Source organism: Zootoca vivipara, chromosome 5 (assembly GCF_963506605.1).
Source record: "Zootoca vivipara chromosome 5, rZooViv1.1, whole genome shotgun sequence".
NCBI lineage: Eukaryota > Metazoa > Chordata > Lepidosauria > Squamata > Lacertidae > Zootoca > Zootoca vivipara.
The window spans coordinates 6793425-6820787 of record NC_083280.1 but is presented as its reverse complement, the minus strand read 5'-3'; the positions used below and the strand labels follow the sequence as shown (position 1 = coordinate 6820787).

Sequence of the window (27363 nt, the reverse complement as noted above, 5' to 3'; positions counted from 1 at the left end):
CTGGCTCTCCTCTCTCACCTTGGATATCTGGATGACTTGCCAGGAGGAAAAGTGCCCATTTCAGAGAACCGGTGGTTGTGTCCGACCCTGCTATGAAGAGCTCAGAAATACACTGAGCCATATTCTCTTCATCATAGGTGGACTCTGGGTCATTCCTGCTCTGGTGTTGAAAATGGGGAAAGTGACATGTAAGTAAGTAAGTAAATTTTTATTTATACCCTGCCCTCCCCACCAAGACCAGGCTCAGGGCGGCTAACACCAAATATCAAATGCATTAAAACACAATCAAACAATTGATTAAAATACAGCTTAAAAATTAGAATAAAGATAAAATTAAATGATTGCCCATGAGTTACAACCATAGGGGTTGGGAACCTCAAGTATTCATCAGGGCCAGCTAGCTATCCATGTTGGTCAAGCATGAGCCGATAAAAGGGCCAAAGAGGTAACTTACAGGGTCCCATAGAGGGGGGTCGACCTGGCCCGGACCAAAGGCCAGGTGGAACAGCTCCGTCTTGCAGGCCCTGCGGAAAGGTGCCAAGTCCCGCAGGGCCCTGGTCTCCTGCAATAGAGTGTTCCACCAGGCTGGGGCCAAAGCAGAAAAGACCTTGGCCCTGGTTGAGGCCTGTTTAACCTCCTTGAGGCCTGGGACCTCCAAAATATTATTATTTGCAAACCGTAAGGTCCTCCACAGGGCATACCAGGAGAGGCGGTCCCATAAGTATGAGGGTCCTAGGCTGTATAGGGCTTTAAAGGTTAAAACCAGCACTTTAAACCTGACCCTGTACTCTGTGCAGCTGGTATAGCACTGGATAAATGTGGTCACACGGCAATTACCCCGTAAGGAGCCTCGCAGCGCCATTCTGCACCCGCTGGAGTTTCTGGGTCAGCTCCAAGGGCAGCCCCGCTTAGAGCGAGTTACAATAATCAAGCCTGGATGTGACCATCACACAGATCACTGTGGCTAGATCAGGGCAAAAAAGGTAAGGGACCAGCGGCTTCTGGTTTGGCTGTGAAGGGAAATGGAGGCACGAGCCGGTCGTCCGACTAAGAGACAACCGCTACCAGGATTTTAAAGAGACAGGGGAGACACACACCCAAAAGCCCTGCAGATAAGCGGGGTCTTGAGGGGACCAGCCAGGCTTGGAATAGACTTGATGCATTCACGGAGCCCTGTGGCTGCATTGGCAGCTAGCGCGGGGGGGGGGCGGCGGTTAGAGTATGCCTGTGGCTCCAATGCAGCTTGAAAGTCCGAAACCACGAACCACCGCCTGAAGCAGCAGACTTTCTAAACAAGGTACAGTGGTACCTCGGTTTGCGAACGCAATCTGTTCCGCGGAGGCGTTCGCTCGCTGAGGTATTCGCTCGCCGAAGGCACACTTCTGCGCGTTTGTGAAGCGTCAATAGAGCACTTCTGCGCATGAATGCACTGCGCAGATCGCGTCTGCGCATCCGACACTGCGGAACCTGGATGTAAACACTTCCAGGTCCACGGTGTTCGTAAACGGAGGTTTTCGTAAATAGAGGTAGTCATAAACCGAGGTTCCACTGTATCTATTGCCAAGATTATTTGAATTTTAAATTAGAATTTTTTTGCATTAAAATCAATTTGGCAAAGATGGTCTCTAAAAAGGAAGTCAACTTCCGTCTTTTGAAAGACAGATTCTGCAGTACAGACTTGTGAATGGGATCAGAGATACTTATAGATAGATACATCAGCCTTATGTTACTTTTTAAACTGCACTTAGATATTTACTAGCAACCATCTCTTTGCTGGCTATAAAATAATAAACTGTTGCTCTGTGAACTTTGAAAGAGTATTCATGAATGAAGTGGAGTATCCTCAGTTTTTGTGAATGGTGGAGCTGTTTTGTGAATGAAAGTGACTAAAGGATTTTTTTGGGGGGGGATCTAAATAAACTTTAAAGGACCCTGGATCTTGGAAAACCCTACCAAAGCTCAACCTGGGAACACTTTTCCATAACTGGGAGAAATCTCAGGGAGGAGAAGTGCCTAGGAGAGTGGGAGTAGGAAAAGAAAAAGAGAACTTTAAAAGAGCAGGGCCACATACTGGAATAAAAACTGAGGAGAACACTATATATTGGATTATAAATACCATTCGGATTACAAATATCATCTGGAATATAAATACAAATTGGATTACAAATTTAACCTATGTTTGGAATATATTGGACTTCAATATTTTGGATTACAAGATACAGCGTGAACTATAAGATATGACTAGAGACTTTGAAAACATCAGACTACCACCAAGAGGACAACATAACACCACTCGAGGAGTGTGATAACAACCAGGTGAGATCTTGAAAGATTTTGGTGAGACCAGGTCTCCTTTGTTGTTGTTGTTGTTAAATTGTGCATATATGTGTGATTTTTTCTTCTATTTTGGATTATTTCTGAACTCTATGAAATTTGTTTAAAAGTGAAACTGCTGTGATAGGATTGGTAGGGGAATGAATTGGTTTATGTTCATTTTATATGAACATAAAAACTGAGCTGTGATAGGATTGGTGGGGGAATTTCCATATACAAGTCTAAGGGTGAGAAAGGGAAAAGAATAATTGGCATAAAAATGTGACAATTACAGTATGGTGAAATATGGTACTTACCACTAAACATATTTCACCTTTCATTTGTCATCATGATAAGCATTGTTCAAAGAGTGAAAGATGAAAATATATTTGTCCTTTCTAGTATATAAAGATGGCTGAGACAAGGATTTGAAGTCATACTCTAGTTTAAGAGCATTTTGTTTGGGATTTTCTGTTTTCTCAATCCACATTTGAATGTCAGATGAACACCAATCCAAAATAATGTATGTACAGAAGGAATGCTCCAAAGCAAGACCCATTAACACACTTAAATTTCCACTCCTTTAAGCTCACATTTCTTAACCATTTCTATAGATGCTTATGGATGGATGTCAACCCTGTTTAGCAACTAAAATGACTATGAGAATTTTTTGGGGGGTGGGGGGACTCAATGCCATTTTCAACTGAGATTCAGGAAAAATGATTAGTAGTCACTTTTAACAGGTAATATAATGATTCCTTGGATGAGCATCATTCGGCTTCAAAGCAGATACTGGAACTTACTTTCTCCATCTGAAGTAGATAGTAATCAATGAGATCCTGTGGCTCATGCAGAGACTGATTCTCTTTATGCTTCTCTATCTCCTCCTTTGCAAATGAACGCATAATGTCTGCATAGGACAAGGCCTTCTTGTGGGGCCCTGGAAGATGTTTCATGAGCCATGGGAGCGTTTCATAAAGCTAAACGAAAGATAGCAGAAATGCTGTCATTACCATGAGGAAGCTTGGTCACACTGTTTGTGCTTTGGATTAGCACTTAAAAACATGATCTGCATTCTTCTTCAGGGCTAGCATATTAGTTTGAATCTCACTAAGAAGAAGGAAGGTGTCTATAGCTTCTCTGGAATCCCACAATGATTGGATTCTGTGAATTATCCCTAGCTGAAAATGTTAAAGAAAACTATAGCTCAAAATATTTTTCCAGCTTCCAAGCATTATTCCAAAACTGGGCACAATCACAGGACCCCTCCTGGAACATGTTAGTGGCCTTTTCTGGTAGGTGAAGAATAGGGATGGGGGTGGGAATTAAAGTAAGCTCACATTTAAAAGCAAATTTGCCTAATACACAAATGGAAAGACAGCCATCATTCAAAATGTACACTCCTCCAATTTTTAATTGTATTTTTTAAATCCTCCAGTTTGCCAGTCCAGTGATTCTGATATTTCATCACAAAAAACTAAACCTTGATGAAGGATGTTTTTTCTCCTTCCTTGTTTTTTCATTAATGATCAATTACTTACATTTTCTGAATATATAAGGAGCTAGAAAATAAAACTTGCACTAATATGAAGCAGTGTTAGAAACTGAGATATGAAAGCTCTGAGCTAAATGGCACCTCAGACCTCGATTATGGGTGCAGCAACGGAATGTTTAGGTGTTCCTTTTTAATAACAAGAATACAAAGCTGAAAATGAATGAACCGCAGCTAAAATCTTATATTCATTTTTCACATGGTCTTGTCCTCACCTGAAGACTGCAGAAAACAAAGCCATGCTTCCCCTACCTGACCCACTAATATTTTTAAGAGAGTCTCTTCTCTAGTCTTCAGAGAGTGGCTGGATGTGAGGAGGCAGGAAAAGGGTTATACAGAAGGGAGCTGCTTTCCTTAGCAGAAGGGACAGTGTTTGAGCTGCAGGTCTCTCTTTCATTAAAAAAAAAACCTCCAGCCAAGGTGGTGGCTGCAGGGGCCTCACTAGGGACACCATTATGATTGCCACTGCTAAATCAGTAGAGAGTAGATACATTTAGGTTTCCATGATGGCAACAAAACTATGTAATTCCCTTCTTGAGAAGATTAGTTTGTTCCCCTCTGTTCCCCTTGGTGGGCTCTTGATGACCTATTTGGAAGGTCATTGTTCCATTTTTATCCCATCTTTCCTGCAAAGAGTCTCCTGTGGTGGACAAAGTCTTCTTACTCTTCTTTTTAAAAAAATCTCAATGATAATCATGAGAAATTGATCAGGCTGTGAGATAGTAAGTGGCCCTTTTCTCAGATCAATTTAAGCCTGATCTCACTTCTTCAACCCTCTACCCTCTATCAGAATGCATTCCAGAATACTGATTTGTGGTATTAAGGCTCTTAGGAGACCTGTTTGGCTTAGTAGAAATGGAAATAACTACTCACAGCATGAACAAAGCCATATAAAGATGTTAGGATAAAATCCATGGCTTCCATCAGCTTCTGGAACCTTTCATCTTCAAGATCAAACCGGTGCCCAAAAACCACAGCACATATGACGTTGGAGACTGAATTACTGATTGGCATGGAGGGGTCAAGTGGTTGTCCTACAAAAAAAAGTTATACTAATGTGAGTTCAGCTGCTCCTGTTCATACTGAGAGTGGGATTTCATGGTGGCCAAGAGAAACTGCTGGGGTCTCCATTAGGAACCAAGAAAAGCATATCACATTCCTTTCTAAAATGTACAGCGGTAGTACACAAATATATCTTCATATGCCGGCTCAACACCATCACCCATCATCACATACCCTTTGAACGTGCAAAAACCTCCACGAGATGATGGGCCTCCTCTGCTACTTGGTGCTCCATGCCTTTCTTCCCCAGGCCCAGCTTCCGCATAGTAATTACACCAAACTTTCTCTGTTGCCTCCAGGTGTGACCATTTGATAATGCAATGCCTATGGAAAATCAAGGAGAAATTATTACTTACAGAAATCAATGTGAAAAGATTTTATCTCAGAACAAACAATGTTTACTGAAGTTCATGCCCCTGCATGTAAGAGCTGCTTAGTCTCTCTTAAGCAGAGAATTACAAGACAATGCAGAAAGGATTCTAGGTACAATTTGGAGGAAATTTAGAGGAAAAATCTATCAAGCTTTTGATGATACTATTGGGGAAAGAATGGAAGTGGTGGAAATGGAAGTGCTTTTCTTTTTCTCTTGATAAATTTCCCTACAAGAAATGGGATAAATCAAACTGGGTATAAAATAATGAATATACAACACGTGAATAACTATGGATTATTTTTCTTATTAATTACTACAGAGGAGAGTTTCCTATTTAAATAAAAATGAAGGATTTATTGTTTTTAAACATGGAGGAGTGGGTGGAATTTTGCGGGGGGGGGGGAGATAAAGTCATCATACTGGATTGGAAGAGGACTATTCTTGACCCCCACTTGCTGAATCATCACCTTGTCGTGGTGAGTGGGCTTGCATGTTCCTATGACCCTTGTGAGCGAAGCTGTCGGGAATCTCGTTCTCCCAGCAGGGTCACCCAAGGTGGTAAGGTCAAAGAGAAGGAGCTAGACAAAGAATGATCCAAGAAGTCCTCAATGGCAGAACAGGCAGATGATAACAAGCGGTATGTTACAACGGCTGTGAAGGCGGACGAAGGCTGCAGCAGATAGTGACTACTTCATGCCATCGGAACAGAGCCCTACTGTGAAGACTGTGCGTTGGTCAGCGTACACACTGATCTACACACATAAAACAAATTCACGCACAGGCGTCTTCCAAAAACCCAACCCAAACCCCAAAAGTCCCATGGTGATCGGCAAATGGTAACGGGGGCAGGATCGTGAAATCTGGAAGCCCCTAGTCATGAACCTGCACATGGGCAGTGAATACAGATTCAGTCATTCTGACTCAAGGAACGAGGCAGTTGAGCAGCTCGGCAGATGTATCCATGACTGAGCAGCCCTTTTTAGGATCTACTCTGCTCACCCTGAGAAGGGGCAGGGGCTAGAAAAGGTGCCCTAAACATAGTCTGCCTCCCTTTTGCCCTGACTGGATTGCAGTTTCATTTCCATTCTGTCACTCCTTTAACTTTCTGCTGAAAACTACAAATGCACAAAGTTATTTTTCTCCCACTTTTGTTGCAATATATATAGTTTCCCCAGACAGCAATAATGCAGGAGTGTTCAGGAAGCATTGCAGAAGAACTAACAAAGCGGAATAAATCCACCATTGATGCACTATGGTCTTGTCAAGAATATGGTGCAGAATTCAACCTCAATAAAAAAAACCACCCATCTGATTGGGTGCCAGAAAGTTTGGAAAACTCAGCAGTGGGCAGCGGATTGGAGAAGATCAGTTTACATCGGTGGCGGTCGCCTAGACTTGTGCAGGACCCCCAGACATTTCACGGTCTGTTGATGCCTGCCAAACGACTTTTTATCCCGCTACCACCAACCAGTAATCAGACTGGTAACTGTACACTACTCCAGACAAGGATGAGGTTTGGAATAAAAGAGGTTTCTTTATTAAAGGTACATACGCATATGGTTTCAATATAGTAAAGTCATCAAATACTTCTTTAACAGTTTTTCCTATACCGGCCTATTACCTCTAATTATATTACCAGCCTATTACCTCTAAAATCTACTAATGATTCTTTCAAACACTCTATCCTTTCTGATAATTAACCACCTATGCCTCCCTTCAGACTCTAAGCCACGATATCTCTCTCAGCCACTCCAACCCAGCTCTAACTCCCAGCTCTCCACTCAAACAACCAACAACAACAACAACCACCCTCTCTCCTCTCTGGGATGGGCTTTTATAGGCCTTCTGACCCCGCTGGCCTTAGGTTCTAACTGTCATCCCTTGTTAACTCTTTCTATACCATGCCTGACTTAGAGTGACCGTTACAACATCCCAATCCCAAAGAAGGGCAGTGCCAAAGAATGCTCCAACAACCGCACAATTGCGCTCATTTCACACGCTAGCAAGGTTATGCTTAAAATTCTACAAGGCAGGCTTAAGCAGTATGTGGACCGAGAACTCCCAGAGGTGCAAGCTGGATTCTGAAGGGGCAGAGGAACCAGTGACCAAATACAGTGGTGCCTCAACTTACGAATTTAATCCGTTCCGAAGGCACCTTCGTAGGTCGAAAAATTCGTAAGTTGAAAAGCGCCGTTGGAAACGCGATTTCCCATAGGAATGCATTGGAAACGGAAAAATTCATAAGTCTAAGCAACCCCATCTAAAAATTCGTAAGTCAAAAAAACCCTATCTAAAAACGCCATGGTTTCCATTTGGATGTCGAGAAATTAGTAAGCGTGCGGTCATTTGCCCCATTCGTAAGTCGAAAAAACCGGTTGTCGATATCGTTCGTAAGTCGAGGTACCACTGTAGCAAACATGTGCTGGATTATGGAAAAAGCTAGAGAGTTCCAGAAAAACATCTACTTCTGCTTCATTGACTATGCAAAGAAATGGGAGTGCCTGATTACCTCATCTGTCTCCTGAGAAATCTCTATGTGGGACAAGAAGCTACAGCTAGAACAGGATGCAGAATAACTGATGTTCAAAATTGGGAAAGGAGTACGACAAGGCTGTACATTGTCTCCCTGCTTATTTAACTCATATGCAGAATTCATCATGCGAAAGGCTGGACTGGATGAATCCCAAGCCTTAAGATTAAGATTGCCAGAAGAAATATCAACAACCTCAGATATGCTGATGACACAACCTTGATGGCAGAAAGTGAGGACGAATTAAAGAACCTTTTAATGAGGGTGAAAGAAGAGAGCGCAAAATATGGTCTGAAGCTCAACATCAAAAAAACCAAGATCATGGCCACTGGTCCCATCACCTCCTGGCAAATAGAAGGAGAAGAAATGGAGGCAGTGAGAGATTTTACTTTCTTGGGTTCCATGATCACTGCAGATGGTGACAGCAGTCACGAAATTAAAAGACGCCTGCTTCTTGGGAGACAATCACTCACTTTTTGTAATCAATTAAGTTGTGGCCTAAATTCTGCCAAAAACCAAACTAAAATTTGAGTCAAATTTGTTTTTATTGGGGGGTAGGTCTCTGGGTCTGAACAAGCAAATACCAGTAGACATTCTTATTATTCACTACTTACCCTTTCCTTTTGTCAAAGATAGGAGGAAAGGAGACTGTGGCCGCTCGTCTAATTCTTCTGAGTAGTCAGTGAGCGCTTCTTTCACTGCTTGGAATCCAGACAGTACTACAATGGGTACATGTCCTACCCATATGGTGAAAATATTTCCATATTGCTTTCCCAGCTACCATTTGGGTCAAAAGAGAGGAGATGAATGATGAGTTTAAAAAACGCAGTTGGATATTTCAACTTAATACAAGAGCTTCAGTCTCCCTCACCTCTGCAGCTTCTCACTATGTGCAGTTCTCTTCCTATTATCTCCCTCCATCCCTCTCAACCCATTAGTGTAGTGTGGTGTAGTGGTTAAGAGCGGTAGACTTGTAATCTTGGGAACCGGGTTCGCGTCTCCGCTCCTCCACGTGCAGCTGCTGGGTGACCTTGGGCTAGTCACATTTCTTTGAAGTCTTTCAGCCTCACTCAACTCACAGTGTGTGTTGGGGGGGAGGAAGGGAAAGGAGAATGTTAGCTGCTTTGAGACTCCTTCGGGTAGTGATAAAGCAGGATATCAAATCCAAACTCCTCCTCCTCCTCCTCCTTCTTCTATTTGCCGTCCATGTTGTCTCTGCCTAGGATCAGAGCAGCACAGGCACTTCATAGTGACAAACCCTTCTGTGCCAGAAAATGATCTTGCCACAATTTGTGTGTGTGTGTGCAGGGATGTGGAAACTGTAGCCCATCAGATGCTTTTGAACTGCAACTCCTATCATTGTTTTTTTTTAAAAAATATTTTTATTAAACATTTTATAACAAACAAAAAATACATAAAATACCAAAAATACAAAGAACATCATTACAACAACAAAAAAAAAAAAACATCAATACAAACAGAAACATAAACATATCTTCTTTAATCAACTTTTTAAATCATTGTCTTTTTGGCTTCCCCAACTCCCCACTATCTGATTTTCATTTTGAATGTCACTGTAGCAGTTTCTATTTCATCTCTTTTACTTCCTTCATACTATAATCTCCTTAATTCCTCTTAATCTCGTCTTTATATTTGCATATCAATTTTTCAACCTTATAAACTCCTCTTATCTCCCTATTGCCTTAACTTCTGTATTTCCCTAGATATTCAAATTTTCAACTTTCAAAAGTAATTCCCTATATATATATATTAAACTTTCTCTAGTCTTCCTCCACTCTTTCCCCTGCTTGATCTCGGAGTCTTCCTGTCAGCTCTGCCAGTTCCATAAAGTCCAGCATTTTCATTTGCCATTCCTGTAAAGAGGGCAATTCCTCTTTTTTCCAATATTTTGCAATTAAAATCCTCGCAGCTGTGGTGGCATACATAAACAGATTGACATCTTTTTTGGGGATTTCTTCCCCTACTATTCCAAGTAAAAAGGCCTCTGGTTTTTTCAAAAACGTATTTTTATATATCTTTTTCATTTCATTATAAATCATTTCCCAGAAGCCTTTTATCTTGGGGCATGTCCACCACATATGATAGAGTGAACCAACTTCTTCTTTACATTTCCAGCATTTATTATCACCTTTGTGATACATTTTCGCTAATTTTACCGGAGTCAAATACCATCTATACATCATTTTCATTAAATTCTCTTTCAGCGCCGTGCACGCCGTAAATTTCATTCCCTTCTTCCACAATTTTTCCCAGTCCGACATCATTACATTATGACCCAAATCCTTGGCCCAATCAATCATAACCGATTTTGTTTGCTCATCTTTCAGATGCCATTCTAACAATAAATTATACATTCTGGACAAATTCTTGCTATCTGTCTCTATTAACTCTGTTTCTAGTTTCGATTTTTCTGATTGAAATCCTATTTTTTTATCTATCTTGAATGCTTCATTTATCTGCACATACTGAAACCAATCACTTAACCTATCCTTCAATTGTTCATACGGCCTTAACTTAAATTGGTTTTCCACCTCCATCAAAATGTCTTTGTATTTCAGCCTGTTCTCATCCATATTTGTCCTTTTAGGTTTCTTCGCCTCAAGTGGCGAAATCCACCTAGCAGTTTTCCTTTCCAACAAATCTTTGTATCTAATCCATACATTAAACAATGATTTCCTGATTATATGGTTTTTGAAACCTTTATGTAGCTTTACCTTATCATACCATAAATACGCATGCCACCCAAATGCATTATCATGGCCTTCCAAATCTAACACATCATCATTGTCTAGCAGAAACCATTCCTTCAACCAGCAGAAAGCTGCGGCTTCAAAGTAAATCTTTAAGTCTGGCAGTGAGAATCCTCCCCTTTCTTTTACATCTGTCAAAAGTTTGTATTTGATTCTGGGTTTCTTCCCCTGCCAGACAAATTTAGACAATGTCTTTTGCCACTCTTGAAAACATTTCAACTTATCCACTATCGGAAGGGCCTGAAATAAAAACAACATTCTTGGCAATACATTCATTTTAACCGTTGCTATTCTGCCCATTAAGGACAGTTTCAACCTTGACCATATCTCCAAATCTCTTTTGATTTCATTCCATAACTTCTCATAATTATCTTTATAGAGATTCAGATTTTTTGCAGTCATATTTACTCCCAGATATTTCACCTTTTTCACACATTTCAGTCCTGTGCAGTCCTCTACTCTTTGTCTCTCTTGCATCGTCAAATTCTTTTCTAATACTTTAGTTTTCCCTTTATTTAACTTAAAACCTGCCACTTTACCAAACTCTTGGATTATCTGCAATACTCTTACAACACTGTGTTCAGGGTTCTGCAGAGTTAGTACTAAGTCATCTGCAAAGGCTTTTAGCTTGTATTGTTTTGTGCCTACTGTGATTCCTTTAACACCTTCATCACTCCTTATCATATTCAGTAAGACCTCCAAGACAGAAATAAATAGCAGGGGGGAAAGTGGGCACCCTTGTCTTGTTCCTTTCTCAATTCTTATCTCTTCTGAAACCACATTATTTACAATAATTTTCGCTCTTTGCTCAGAATAAATACCATTAATCCCATTAACAAAGTTTTGACCAACCTCCATTTTTGCAAGGTTTCGTTTCATAAAAGTCCAAGAAACATTATCAAAAGCTTTTTCAGCATCCACAAAAATTAACATTGCTTTGGTGTTTATTTTCATTTCCAGTCTCTCCAAAATGTCTATTATATTTCTTATATTGTCCTTCATATGCCTCCCAGGCAAAAATCCTGCCTGGTCCTTATGTATCAGGTCCTTCAACACCCTTTTCAGTCTCAATGCCAGAATGCTAGCATATATCTTATAATCCCCCCTTCATGGATCAATGCCTTGTCGTGGCGAAGGGGCTTGAATAACTCAGAGAAGCTATGAGCTATGCCATGCAGGGCCACCCAAGATGGACAGGTCATAGTGGAGAGTTTTGACTAAACGTGATCCACCTGGAGAAGGAACTGGCAAGCCACTCCAGTATCCCTGCCAAGAAAACTCCATGGACAAAGACAACAGGCATATAAAAGTTATGACGCTGGAAGATGAGCCCCTCAGGTCGGAAGGCGTCCAACATGCTACTGAGGAAGAGCGGAGGACAAGTACAAGTAGATTCAGAGCTGATGAAGCGGCTGGGCCAAAGCCGAAAGGACGCTCAGTTGCAGATATGCCTGGAAGCGAAAGGAAAGTCCGATGCTGTAAAGAAAAATATTGCATAGGAACCTGGAATGTAAGAACCATGAATGGAGGTAAGCTGGATGTGGTCAAAAATGAGATGACAAGAATAAATATCGACATCCTGGGCATCAGTGAACTAAAATGGAAGGGAATGGGCGAATTCAGTTCGGGTGACTATCATATCTACTACTGTGGGCAAGAATCCTGTAGTAGAAATGGAGTGGCCCTCATAGTCAACAAAAGAGTGGCAAAAGCTGTAATGGGATGCAATCTCAAAAATGACAGAATGATCTCGATACGAATCCAAGGCAGACCTTTTAACATCACGGTAATCCAAGTTTATGCACCAACTACCGGTGCTGAAGAAAGTGAAATTGACCAATTCTATGAAGACCTACAACACCTTCTAGAAATGACACCAAAGAAGGATGTTCTTCTCATTACAGGGGATTGGAATGCTAAAGTAGGGAATCAAGAGATAAAAGGAACAACTGGCAAGTTTGGCCTTGGAGTTCAAAATGAAGCAGGGCAAAGGCTAATAGAGTTCTGTCAAGAGAACAAGCTGGTCATCACAAACACTCTCTTCCAACAACACAAGAGACGACTCTACACGTGGATATCACCAAATGGGCAGCATCGAAATCAGATTGATTATATTCTCTGCAGCCAAAGATGGAGAAGCTCTATACAGTCAGCAAAAACAAGACCTGGAGCTGACTGTAACTCAGATCATCAGCTTCTTATAGCAAAATTCCAGCTTAAACTGAAGAAAGTAGGAAAAACCACTGGGCCAGTAAGATACAATCTGAATCAAATCCCTTATGAATACACAGTGGAAGTGAGGAACAGGTTTAAAGATTTAGATTTGGTGGACAGAGTGCCTGAAGAACTATGGATGGAGGCTCGTAACATTATACAGGAGGCAGCAACGAAAACCATCCCAAGGAAAAGGAAATGCAAGAAAGCAAAATGGCTGTCCAACGAGGCCTTACAAATAGCAGAGGAGAGGAGGCAAGCAAAATGCAAGGGAGATAGGGAAAGATACAGGAAACTGAATGCAGATTTCCAAAAAACAGCAAGGAGAGACAAGAGGGTCTTCTTAAATGAGCAATGCAAAGAAATAGAGGAAAACAATAGAATGGGGAAAACCAGAGATCTGTTCAAGAAAATTGGAGATATGAAAGGAACATTTCGTACAAAGATTACCATAATCAAGGACAAAAGTGGTAAGGACCTAACAGAAGCAGAAGACATCAAGAAGAGGTGGCAAGAATACACAGAAGAATTATACCAGAAAGATATGGAGGTCTCGTACACCCCAGGTAGTGTGGTTGCTGACCTTGAGCCAGACATCTTGGAGAGTGAAGTCAAATGGGCCTTAGAAAGCACTGCTAATAACAAGGCCAGTGGAAGTGATGATATTCCAGCTGAACTATTTAAAATTTTAAAAGATGATGCTGTTAAGGTGCTACACCCAATATGCCAGCAAGTTTGGAAAACTCAGCAATGGCCAGAGGATTGGAGAAGATCAGTCTACATCCCAATTCCAAAGAAGGGCAGTGCCAAAGAATGCTCCAACTACCGCACAATTGCGCTCATTTCACACACTAGCAAGGTTATGCTTAAAATTCTACAAGGCAGGCTTAGGCAGTATGTGGACCGAGAACTCCCAGAAGTGCAAGCTGGATTTCGAAAGGGCAGAGGAACCAGAGACCAAATAGCAAACATGCGCTGGATTATGGAGAAAGCTAGAGAGTTCCAGAAAAATGTCTACTTCTGCTTCATTGACTATGCAAAAGCCTTTGACTGTGTCGACCACAGCAAACTTTGGCAAGTTCTTAAAGAAATGGGAGTGCCTGATCACCTCATCTGTCTCCTGAGAAATCTCTATGTGGGACAAGAAGCTACAGTTAGAACTGGATATGGAACAACTGATTGGTTCAAAATTGGGAAAGGAGTACGACAAGGTTGTATATTGTCTCCCTGCTTATTTAACTTATATGCAGAATTCATCATGCGAAAGGCTGGACTAGATGAATCCCAAGCCGGAATTAAGATTGCCGGAAGAAATATCAACAACCTCGGATATGCAGATGACACAACCTTGATGGCAGAAAGCGAGGAGGAATTAAAGAACCTTTTAATGAGGGTGAAAGAGGAGAGCGCAAAATATGGTCTGAAGCTCAACATCAAAAAAACCAAGATCATGGCCACTGGTCCCATCACCTCCTGGCAAATAGAAGGGGAAGAAATGGAGGCAGTGAGAGATTTTACTTTCTTGGGCTCCTTGATCACTGCAGATGGTGACAGCAGTCACGAAATTAAAAGACGCCTGCTTCTTGGGAGAAAAGCAATGACAAACCTAGACAGCATCTTAAAAAGCAGAGACATCACCTTGCCGACAAAGGTCCGTATAGTTAAAGCTATGGTTTTCCCAGTAGTGATGTATGGAAGTGAGAGCTGGACCATAAAGAAGGCTGATCGCCGAAGAATTGATGCTTTTGAATTATGGTGCTGGAGGAGACTCTTGAGAGTCCCATGGACTGCAAGAAGATCAAACCTATCAATTCTTAAGGAAATCAGCCCTGAGTGCTCACTGGAAGGACAGATCGTGAAGCTGAGGCTCCAATACTTTGGCCACCTCATGAGAAGAGAAGACTCCCTGGAAAAGACCCTGATGTTGGGAAAGATTGAGGGCACTAGGAGAAGGGGACGACAGAGGACAAGATGGTTGGACAGTGTTCTCGAAGCTACGAACATGAGTTTGACCAAACTGCGGGAGGCAGTGCAAGACAGGAGTGCCTGGCGTGCTATGGTCCATGGGGTGACGAAGAGTCGGACACGACTAAACGACTAAACAACAACAACATCTTATAATCCACATTCAATAATGAGATTGGTCTATAATTCTTAACCTGAGTCCTATCCACATCTGGTTTTGGTATCAGAGAGATAAAAGCGTCTTTCCAAGACTCTGGTGCCTTGCCCCCCCCCCTAAAATCTCATTTGCTACCTCCATTAATGGCTGTATCAACCAGTTTTTTAGTGTTTTATAGTACTTGGAGGTCAGTCCATCAGGTCCTGGGGCCTTATCATTTTTCAACTCTTGGATTGCTATTTCAACCTCTTGTCTTGTAATCAACTCATTCAGTAGATTCTTTTGTTGAACTGGAATTTTCTGTAATCCATTTTCCTTTATAAATTTTTCTATACCGTCTATGTCTTCTTTTTCCCTTTTATACAGCTGTTTATAATATTTTGTGAAGCATTTCCTTATCTCTGCAGAGTTCTCAATAGATTTTCCTTCATCCATAATCTTTATAATAGTATTCTCTTTTTGCCTTTTCTTCAATTGCCAGGCCAACAATTTCCCACATTTATTAGCCGATTCAAATGATCTTTGCTTCATTCTTCTAATTTTCCATTCAATTTCCTCATTTATTATTTGGGAATACTGTACTTGCAAGGCTTTTATCTCTTTTTGAATTTCCTGACTTTTCGGATTGTCTCTCAACTTTTTTTCTTTATCTTTCAACTTGTCCAAAATATTTTCCTTCTTCTCATTTCTCGCCTTTTTCCATATTGCATTCTGCTGGATCAAAAATCCTCTCATTACTGCTTTGCTAGCATCCCAAACCACTCGAATGTCCATTCCTTTATTTAAATTTAATTCAAAGTAGTCCTTCAATGTCTTCTGGGCCTTATTATTTATCTGCTCATTTCTCAGCAGAGAATCATTCATTCTCCATCTAAACGAACTCTGCAGATGTTGTTTTAACTCCAATAATACAGCGTTGTGGTCTGAATAGGTTCTGGGGCATATCTCGCTTTTCGTCACTTTTGGACACAAGTCCTTTGTGATCCATATGTAGTCCAACCTACTTCCTGACTTTTGCGAGTCCGAAAAAAAGGTGAACTCTTTTTCCAATGGATTTCTCAGCCTCCATACATCTACTAAATCTAAATTGTCCACTAAATCAAAAAATGTCTTTGGAAGCCTACCATCATTAGATAGCTTTTGTCTTTGAGTTCTATCCATCATAGTTGATACAGCTCCATTAAAGTCCCCCATCATTATAATCTTATAGTCCAAATAGTCCAGCAACGCAGTTTGTATATTTTTAAAAAATTCTGATTTAGCTTCATTTGGTGCATATATTCCCAGTATCAAACACTTTTCGCCTTGCATAGATATTTCCACTGCAATATATCTTCCTGCTTTATCCTTTAACAACAGTTTAGGGTTATATTTTTCCTTTGCATAGATGACTATTCCTCTTTTCTTAACTTTGTCGGAAGATATGAATTCTTGACCCAATGATTTATTTTGCAGAATTTTTCTATGAGTCCTAATTACATGAGTCTCTTGTAAACAAATTATATCCAAATTCTGCTTTTTTACCACATGATATATCTTCCTTCTTTTAAAGCATGAATTTAGTCCATTCACGTTCCATGAAAGCACTCTTAACGCCATCTTGTCTTACTCTGTGGCTGGCTCGCCTTCCCCTGGCCCTGCTCCTGTTCCTTGTCCTGCTCCTGCAAACAAATCTAAATCGAAAGCTCCTGGTCCTGCCCCTGCTTCCAAGTCTTGGCCTCCTCCAATTGGTATCTTAAAGTCCTCCGCGTACCTTTCCAAGAATCTTCTTTTATCCTCCACCGATCTGATCTTGTGCTCCTTTTGTTTATATTTAAATGCCAGGCCCTCTGGAAATTTCCACTTGAAGAAAATATTTTTCCTTGTCAAAATCGTTGTCAGATCTGTATATCTATTTCTCTTGGCCAAAAAAATTTTAGGCGTTTCTTTAAATAAAATTATTGAATGTTGGAGAACTTCAAATTTTTTTTGGTAGTGGTGACTTAATATCTTATCTCTTTGCTCTTATTTTGGGAGTACAAAGGCTAAGCCCCAAATAAGGAAATGTCAGGCACAGATAAAAAAATGCAACTGCGGCGGGAATCTAGAGATCAGGCTTTTCAAGAACAAATTTTGGAGTTTATGAAGGAAAATAAGCAGAGTTTGCAAAGTCTGACCACAGAAGTGAAAGCTACCACAAAGTGCCTCCAGGAATTTAAAGAAGAATTTGGCGTATTGAAAAAAGATCTTCAAGAAGTGAAAACACAGGTCACTGGATTACAGGCAAGAGTGTCAGATATTGAAACAACAAAATTAACAGATCTGGAAAAATTGCAGGAAGAGACACAAATAAAGTTGGCCTTTTTGGAATTAAGAGATAAGGAGAATCAACTACGAATCAGGAATTTGCCGGAACTGGAGAAGGGAAAAGGAAATTTAAGAGACTTAATTGCACAAGAATTTGCTAGTTGGTGGGGCCTGGATCAGGAAGAGATAAAATCCACTATCTTGAGGGCCTATAGAGTAGGCCCAAAGAATAAAAAAGACTCTAATTTCCTGAATGATTGTATAGTGGTTTTTCAAGCAACTCCTATCATTGTTGACTGTTGGCCATGCTGGTTGGGGCAGATGAGCATCATAGTCCAAAACATCTGGAGGGTACCAGGTTGGCATAGGCTGGGCTAGAGCACTGGGTCAGGTTTCAGACCCACGGTGGGCCACAACAGGAACATTGCCACCATACATATATATGGCAAAGCATTAAGAAGATACCTGTCTGGGCTAGAGGTTATTACCAATTCCAACATTTTAAAAGGTAATACGTTCATATCTGATGGTTGAGTAATTTATATTTTTTGAAAAGTTGTCACAGATGCAGTTGGTGCTTTCTAAATGAATCTTTGAAGCTGATTTCACAGCCTTGGCCTTGTAATCTTGGTGAGAGTATTACCTGGAGATTAACATTTACTGTAGGCTTGCCATACATCAGGAAAATTCCTGACATGTCCTGACAAGAATTGGCAAAATGCCAGGAAACACCCAGGTGTATTTCAACACAATTGACAAGGTTCAACAATTTTTGTGGTTTCCTATAATGTGGCCTTTGGGCATGGTTTCCCATCCCTTGAGGACAAATCCTGTACCCCTTTCAAGACTCCAGGTTTCAAGACTTGTGTCAAGCCGCTAACCACAGCTAAATCTGCAACAGCTGTGTTAGCAAACTCCTGAGCATACCTGGTGGGCATTTCATCCTTTGTAGCTCCTCCTGATCTGTGCATCTGGCACATCTCCTCCACTGTATCAGTGGAACTCACCTCAGTGTTAGCAGCAGCAGCAGACTCTGTATCAGAGCCTTCTGCAGTGGGGTTGTTGTTTAGTTGTTTAGTCGTGTCCGACTCTTCGTGACCCCATGGACCATAGCACACCAGGCACTCCTGTCTTGCACTGCCTCCTGCAGTTTGGTCAAACTCGTGTTCGTAGCTTCGAGAGCACTGTCCAACCATCTCGTCCTCTGTCGTCCCCTTCTCCTAGTGCCCTCAATCTTTCCCAACATCAGGGTCTTTTCCAGGGAGTCTTCTCTTCTCATGAGGTGGCCAAAGTATTGGAGCCTCAGCTTCACGATCTGTCCTTCCAGTGAGCACTCAGGGCTGATTTCCCTGAATAATGGATAGGTTTGATCTTCTTGCAGTCCATGGGACTCTCAAGAGTCTCCTCCAGCAGTGGGGTAGTCTTGGAAAATAACCTTATCTCTCCCCCCCCCTTCTGCACTGCACTCAACATCTTTTGTGAGTAAAATCATCTCGGTGTTAGAACTCAGTACTCTGTACAAGCTTCTATACCACAGAAAGAATCTATGCTCCCTGCCTCGTGACATCTCAACCCGCATGTCAGACCCATCCATTGGCATCCTGGCTTTTTCTGGGTTTATCTTGTCACAGTTCCTATCAGAAACCTTTTCTGACACTGACTCTGTTTCTTTACCATCAGAAACATTGTCACCAATAGGGTGCCTTTCTAGGATACCCATACTGTCTCCCCCATTGCTTTGCCTTCAAACACATTTGGAACACCTGCCCATCTTCGTGTTAGACACGAGCAATCTGGGAGCTTCATGCTTACAATCTTCATGAAAAATATGGTTAACAGGCAAAACATTACATCTCTCTTGAACCATTACACCATCCCCTATGTTTACATTATAACACAGCAAGAACAAGCCATTTACACAATAAACATCATAATGTAAAATGTCACTCTCGTTCTTCCGGATGGTTGCGTTCTGTTTACAGCCTGAAACAGAACAGTCATGCTGCGTCAGCTGGAATTCCATCAGCACACTGCAATTCCGACCTGGAATGAAAAACACATCAAACAACAAAACGCTTTTCAGTTCCACTGGTCCAAGTGCTATGCACCTTCAAGGAGTCTCCACCCAACTGGTGGATCAGTTCCTTCTGTCACAAAGGTGTGCCTTTGCTTCATAATCTAGCACAAAAGATTCTTGTACCTCTGTACAGGATTAGCCAATCACCAAATCTGTGCTCTTAGCAAACATTCCCTTTGCTTCTCGCCAGGGGTGCCTTTGGACACGTTGCAGCTGTTGTTTATCCTTGCCTCTGGACTCTGTCAAAACTTCTCACACGACAAACTTTCCACTGCTTTGACCTCAGCAGTGCCACCTGCAGTTTGCCATGATGCTTGGGACGACATTGCAGTCAGCTCCCCTTCTTCTCCTTCAGTTCTGGAGAGTTCTCTCCCCCGAACAAGAAATAGTGCAATTTTCCTCCAAAATGCCTTCAAACACGACCGGAGGTTTTGGTTTCAGGAACCATTGCCTCCCACTTCATGTGGGCATTTGAGAGAGCAAAGTCCAGCCTTCCGAACTTCTCTGGCATCCTAGATTGCTCATCGCCATCTTGGAATGTCCAAGTGTGTTGCAGAGGAAATTCCTGCCGAACACACACTCTGGCTGTTGGTCTCAGGCATAGCATCAAACCACTTTTGCAGTTTTGGGAACAAAAGCACTGCTCCCCCACATTGCCAAATTCACAGGGAATGAATCAGAAGAATCCTATCTTCTTCTTTTTTTTAAAAAAAAAATATTTATTAATTTTCCAATTAAAACACAATTATATCACATCAATTATTTCCAATATTTCAAATTATACAAATACATATCAGTTAAACCAAATAGTATGCCGAATCATTAAAAAAATTGAGTTCCCAATGCTTCAAAATCTGAGGGTTCTAGATAACTGTCTGCACTGCCGTCTTTATTCTAATGTCCAAATCTTAAAAAACAGTCTCTCAAAGTCTATCCTGATCTTTTCCAACATTCCCTCTAGATGTTTTCTTTCTTTCAATTTTGCCACAGCTGCTGAGATAAGCATCAAACGAGATTTAACACATGTTCGTTCTCCTATGTGAATTTTATCCAGTCCAACCTCCCCATAAATCTCTCTTTATCTGGAGTGCCTCTCCTGATGCGTCGGCCGTCCAGCACAGACAAGCACAGCAGGCACCATCTTGCATGACTCAGATCGTTTTCCACTTTCTTCTCCAACTTCTCAGACTGTCCATTTATCACAAAATTACAGCTTTTCCAGGCAAGGCACAGCCGGTTCAAATTATGCACAGTCTCTTAGCAGATTTATGGCTCTCCTTGCCCTTTAGCTGCACTTTGCTTCAGACCGCTGTTCAAATTCAATGTGCATCACACCTCGTAAATCCACCCGACAGCTCGAGGCACACTCCAACAACGTATCTGACTGGTGAGGTTTTTTCACTAACAGCTTTACGCAAACAGCTTCTAAAAACATACTAAATAGCAATTCTCTAATTATATAAAGTCCGATAATCACACAGTTCGTTTCCATTTCTCATTTGTTCCAAATACCAGGGCAGAGCGTCCGGGAAGGTGTTAAGTGCCTCTTAAAGTATCAAAAAATAATAATAAAAGTTCACTTCTCTTTTCGTTCTGTCCCAATCAATCTTTCTTCAAGATGAAATATTCCCTCAGCTCCTCACACTCAGCAGCTGAAAATTCCTTGGCAGTATATTCTCCCCCTTCTTTTGAAGCATGTCCATGAATTTAATTCCAATTATCCTCTTTAATCATGGAGATCTCGCTCGCATAGGGTGGCCTCCGGGATTTCCGCCCCCCCTGGGTGCTCGGCCCAGGCCCCCCCACCCCTCAAATAGTCGGGGTGGGTTAAGGGGCATCCGCGGGCCAGCGCCCCCCGTCAAAACCTGGGGGGTGGGGAGACTGCTATTACTCCCCTAGCAGCCGCCAAATTCCCCATGAAGGTTGGCGAGATGGAACAGGGGTCAGCCATTTCCCTCACGAGCGAAACCAGAACCGAAGAATCCTATCGTCTTAAAGTCCATGTCTGCTACTTCTACGCAGCATTGGGGAAATTTCTTCCTCCCCCAGTAGCTAATAAATCCACAGCTAAAGTCCTGGGAAAGTCTTGCCGTAGCACAAATCCAACTATAGCTTTCTGCCGCTCTCCATTCTCAGGAAAATGCTTCAAAAATATAATGCTTCAAAATATAAAAAATTCTTCAAAAATATAAAAAATGTTCAAGGTCGCTTGTCAAAGCTGAACTAGTTATTTGAAATGTTATTCAATGGGTCTTGAGTTGGAAACACAAAGCCGAATCAAAGCCACCACCCTGATGAGAATAACGCAGGTGGGTGAAAGAAAGAAGACCTGTTTTCCGGATATATTACAGGTTTTGCTACACGCTTCATCAGTCCAAAGAGCTGCATGGTACAAATAACACTCCAATTACAATGTGTGGTAAGCCAAAGAAATTATAAAACATCTATCCCATACTATATCTTACCCAATCATACGAAGCAGTTTACTCAGGATAAAAGAGATATTCACAGGCACAGCTAGTGTTCAAACTCATAAAAGGTAAAGGGTCCATTAGGACATTGGTATACTGTACAATGCTTCAACATCCCATGTAGCTAAAATGGCACTCTGGGGAACATCAAGGCCTTCTATGACAGAAATAAAATGTTGAGTATCTTTGATGTAAGATGTAGTTCTCTTAGCTAAGGGACTTAGAATGGAATTCAAAAATTGAGCAGCAGGCTGAAGGAGGGACCCAAATCCAGAAATAATGGGGCGACCAGGAGGGGGTAAAACACCCTTTTGGATTTTAGGGAGGGTATAAAAAAAATAGGCACACGACTATGTTCTGGCACTAGAAATTCAGTCAACTGATCTGATATAACAGTGGTTCCCAACAGGTGGTCCGGGGACCCCCAGGGGTCCGCGAGCTATGCCAGAGGGGTCCGCAAGATGCTATTAGAATAAAAAAAATTAAATATATTTTGTATGATAACAGATTTTTGTTTTGGCCGCTTCCTGCATGAGCAGAGTCTAATGCAAAACTAGAATTAGATAGAGGCAGTAGTTCTGCTGTATGCCGTTAGGTGGCGCTTTACAAACACTACTGTTTTGCAAAGAGGCAGTGCACGCATTCTACTAACGCTCACCTCCCCAAGATGCTTTGCGCGCGTCGGCTTCATTTGTGCGCTACTGCGCAGGTACCCTGTCTTCTCCATTCCCCTCCTTCCTCCCTGGCGCGCGCTGCCTCTTTGCAAAACAGTAGTGTTGTTTTTCGCGGAAGCTACAGTTCGCGTAGTTAAAAATGGACCGTTGGTTAAAAAGTGGTTCGTTAAAACGACAAAGGCCTACAGATGAAGAGGAAGAACTGTAAAAAAACGTATAAATATAAAATATAAAAAGACTCTTAATTTGGCTCTCACTTTTTAATTTTAGGATTAGGAATTAATGGGGGTCCTTGTCACAATAGCGGCTCGATGAGGGGTCCTCGAGAAAATTTTGTTGGGAACCCCTGTGATATAATACCAAGGGTCAATGCCTTCTGAACTATCATCAAAACATACGTCTGACCTCATTAGTGGGATTGTGATCAACAGGTTGGTAATAGTTGCGATTACTCAATTGTTCAAAGGCCTCTTGTTCATATACTACTTTATCTAAACCCACAACAGTCCCTCCTTTATCAGCTTGTTTGATAACAAGATGTTTTTTCTCAGCTATCTCTTTAAGGATAGTATATTCTTCCTTAGACAAATTATAGGATTTATAAAAATTCCTTCAGTAGCACCTTAAAGACCAACTAAGTTTTTATTTTGGTATGAGCTTTCGTGTGCATGCACACTTGGTCAGATACACTGAAACAGAATCAACCAGACCCTTATTTATATTCAAAGGGTGGGGGGTGGGAATGGGTGATGGGCTGATAGGAGTGGTGAACCTGTTGATGGCTGTTAACGACTGCTGATGACTGCAATTGGTCCTGCGGGGGGGGGGGGGAGCAAGGCACAAAAGAAAGCTAGATCATGCATAATGAGGCACAAAAGAAAGCTAGATCATGCATAATGAGATAAGAATCCGATATCTCTGTTCATCCCAGGTGGCTCCGTGGTTTTAAGCTTGGTAAGCGTGTGTCCAGATAATAAAAATATTGTCAATGTATTGTAGGTACAAGAGAGGTTTGAGTGGGTAGGAGTTTAGGTAACGTTGTTCTAAATCTGCCATGAAGATGTTGGCATACTGTGGGGCCATGCGGGTGCCCATGGCTGTGCCGCTGATCTGGAGGAACAGGTCATCACCAAATTTGAAGTGGTTGTGGGTAAGGACAAAGTGGCAGAGTTTGGTAGCAAAGTCCGCTGTGGTTTTATCTGAAATGGTGTTCCTTATGGCTTATAAACCATCATTGTGTGGGATGTTGGTGTATAGAGATTCCACATCCATAGTGGCTAGTATAGTATTGTTAGGAAGATTGTTCAAAGATTGTATTTTCCTCAGAAAATCTGTGGTGTCACGTACGTAGCTGGGAGCACTGATAGCATATGGTTTCAGAACAGAGTCCATATAGCCGGAAACACCCACTGTAATGGTGCCAATACCTGAGATGATGGGGCGTCCTGGATTTCCTGGTTTGTATATTTTAGGTAGAAGATAGAAAGTTCCTGGTCAAGGTTCCGCTGGTGTGTTTGTGAGGATCTGTTCTTGGATGTGTAGGGGTAGCTCCTTAAACAATCTTGTTCAGTTCTTTTTTGTATGCTTGTGTGGGGTCTGAGTCCAATTTCATGTAAAAGGCGGTATTGGAAAGTTGTCTGTGGGCCTCCTGGATGTAATCAGTTTTGTTCATGATGACGACAGCTCCACCCTTGTCCGCCTCCTTAATTGTAATGTCTCGGTTGTTCCTGAGATTTTCTATGGCTCTCCTTTCAGCATGGTTTAGATTTTGTTGTAAGCGATGGTGTTTTCTGGTCACATCCATTTGGATTCTGCGGCGGAAGCAGTCGATGTACAGATCTAGTGTGGCACTGCGTCCATCAGGAGGGGTCCACGTGGAGTCCCTTTTTGTGTAACATCTTTTCGGTGGTAGTTGGTGGTCAATGTTTTGTTCATTAATGTGTTTGGAGGGTGATGGTTGTTCCCCAGTAAGTTGAGAGGTGTTGTGTTGTGGGGATGTTGTTTGTTCTACTTTGTCTTGTTCTTGTCTGTGATGAAAATACTCCTTCAGGCGTAAAGGGCGGAAAAATGCTTCCAGGTCCCCGCAGAACTGAATAATGTGTGGGGATTTGGCAGGGCAGAATGTTCCTCCTTTATTAGCTTCTTTATTAACAGAAGCTAATAAAGGAGGAACTCTCTGCACTGGACAACTCTATCAGGAACCACCCAGCCTGGCAGGAGTTCCACAAGTAAAAACAAACCATTTACCACTCTCAACTGGAGTTACTGAAGAACCAGAAAAATAAAAAACTCTGCAACCTTTCCAACCTACAGGCCACTAATCAAAACAAGATCAACAACATTGTCAATCTTTCACAGCAAACACTCAGCCCAGCTGAGGAATCCGTCCTTTCACGGATGCACACGAAAGCTCATACCAAAATAAAAACTTAGTTGGTCTTTAAGGTGCTACTGGAGGAATTTTTTTATTTTGCTTCGACTCAGACCAACACGGCTACCTACCTGTAACTAGAACTATAGGATTTATACTGTTTCTTCCATTCAATTTTCTCTATATCTCTTAACATTAGGGACTGGTCATAAGTAAACTGTTTTATATGATTGGCTCTTTGGACTGATGAAGCGTGTAGCAAAACCTGTAATATATCCGGAAAACAGGTCTTCTTTCTTTCGCCTACCTGCGATATTCTCATCAGGGTCGTGGCTTTGATTGGCCTTCCCGTGATTGATCCATGTACACGGCTTTGTGTTTCTAGCTCAAGACCCATTGAAGAACATTTCAACCAACTAACTAGTTCAGCTTTGACAAGTGGCCTTGAACATTTTTAAATATTTTCCTATGTGCTACCCTCACCGTTGTGGTGGCACGGGATTGCCGTCCGTGTTTGGACTCACGTTACTTGTTGAACGGTTCATTAATCCAGTCTGTAGCCAAATGCTGAGCTGCTGAGTTCTGTTATGCGAACTGCGAACACCAGTTCGTGTTGTTGTTGTTTTGTTTTGTAATCTACTTTATTACACACGGAGCACTGCAACATGGCTCCCTCTCTCTCTAGCATCAGACAGCAAAGAGAAAAAACAAAGGACAATAATCCCATTTCACGGAACACAGTAACACAACCATCCTGTCTCCGTCACATCCCACTCTGTGGAATGAAAACATACACCGTCATGTGATAGACAACAATCCCATGACTGCAGACACGGGGAATGAATCTCCAACAGTTACCGTAGTATCTGTTGAGAGGCTGCCATGAATGAATGCTGTGGACCTACCTGTATGTGGTCGGTTTTTTTTTTTTGTAATAATATTTTATTTTATTTTTCCCATATAGAGAGTTACATTTGTCATTCAACAATTACACTCCAATTCAACAAAACAAATGACTTCTGTCACCCAACATCAATGTTTATAACTTGAATTACATAAAATTGCATTTTAAAGTTCCATCTTATCTGATTTCATCCTTTCTAACATATTTCTTTATATTTTCTGCTGTTTTCTTACACTTCAAATCCCGCTGTGTTCTTTGCATATGGGAAATAACTTTTTATATAGACTGAAAAGGGTTTCCAGTCTTCTTTAAAGGATTCTAAATTTGTATATTTTATCAATTTTAGCCATCTCTGCACATTCCAAGATTTTAATAAACCATTCTTCCTTTGAAGGTGTTCTCTCCTCCTTCCTCAGTTTAACAGTATACAATAAATATTTTTGATCAGTAATTTTTAATGCATATTTTCAACTTTTATATGGTTTTGTGCTTTGCAGTATTAATAATAATATCCTTTATATTATTACTATTATTTGTATTGCTTACAGCTGCTGATAAAGGAGGCTTATGGCATTTACCATGTTAACCCACGTATTGTTTAAGGTTAAATATCACAACTGTTGGAGGAAATAGGTAAAACAATTGCTGAAATCAGACTGAATTATCACTAAGAAATAAGTACCTGAATGAGAGCATTTTCATGAATCTTGAATCCAAACAACCATATGGCTCCAATGAGAGGAAGCTGGAGAGGTCCTGGAGGGTAATGCCTATTTGACTGGAGCTGTTTCAGGTAGAGCATAATCAGAAGAACCACCAGCAGAGCAATCAAAAATGCCCATATCTCCATCCTTCTCTTGCTGTCTCTTTCTCCTTAATTCTTTCTAGGTTGCCTGGTCAGGTTCAACTCTCTTTCTCTTAGGAGTTTTTGCTTTCATTAAAGACATCAGGAGTACTCCCTGTTTTTATATGCTCAGTTATTAAAAACAAATGAGCAACAAGTGTTGTGACATTATTTGCAAGTAGCCTTGGAATGTGATTGCAAGTCACGTAACACAATCGAACACTATAATCAGTCTTATATGTGTCCACGCCAATGAGAGGGTGTTTGATTAATATGAATTGCAATTCTACCCCAGGCTATCTTAAGACTGATTTTGTGATACAAATATTTGGGAAATAATTTTGTACCAAATGTTCATTAAATAAAAAATGGATTTGAGAAAGGCCCACTGGATCACACCAAAATCCTCTCTGGTGCAGGAGTTCCGCTTGTGGCGCCACGGAGATGGCCGAAAATTCCAGCGCTCCAATTCTCACGGGGTAATTAGAGGATGAGATGGGAGTAATCAGCCTCCCTAAATCTTCCCAGGGGTATGGGAAGACACTGCCTCATCCGCAGCTGCCCACTGACCCGGGGCGGGGGGGAGGGACTGGATGCAAAGCCCCCGAGAGAGTTCGGCATTCCTGGAAGCTGCATTGGCGAGGGAGTTAGGAGGGAGAATGTAATCTTCTAAATAGCCAGCCACTGAGATGCCCAAAAGACTGTCTGGAAGAAGATAAACTGGATTTATTTGGTATATTACATTGAACTGAAGGGGGGGGGACTTGGCAAACGCCCTCATAAGATCCGTTAATTTATG

The 27363-nt window shown here is 41.5% G+C and overlaps 1 protein-coding gene across 1 annotated transcript in view; it reads right to left on the bottom strand.

Annotated features, from left to right (window-relative positions):
- The window catches only part of LOC118078840 (cytochrome P450 2J5), a 34816-nt gene extending 8246 nt beyond the window's left edge, over positions 1-26570 (bottom strand). The window contains exons 1-6 of the mRNA XM_060274307.1: positions 26403-26570; positions 8445-8607; positions 5102-5251; positions 4739-4899; positions 3117-3293; positions 19-160 (exon numbers count right to left, since the gene is read on the bottom strand). Coding sequence (XP_060130290.1) covers positions 19-160; positions 3117-3293; positions 4739-4899; positions 5102-5251; positions 8445-8607; positions 26403-26570 — 961 coding nt within the window. The remainder of the gene's footprint in view (positions 1-18; positions 161-3116; positions 3294-4738; positions 4900-5101; positions 5252-8444; positions 8608-26402) is intronic.
- Between the last annotated feature and the right edge of the window lie 793 nt (positions 26571-27363).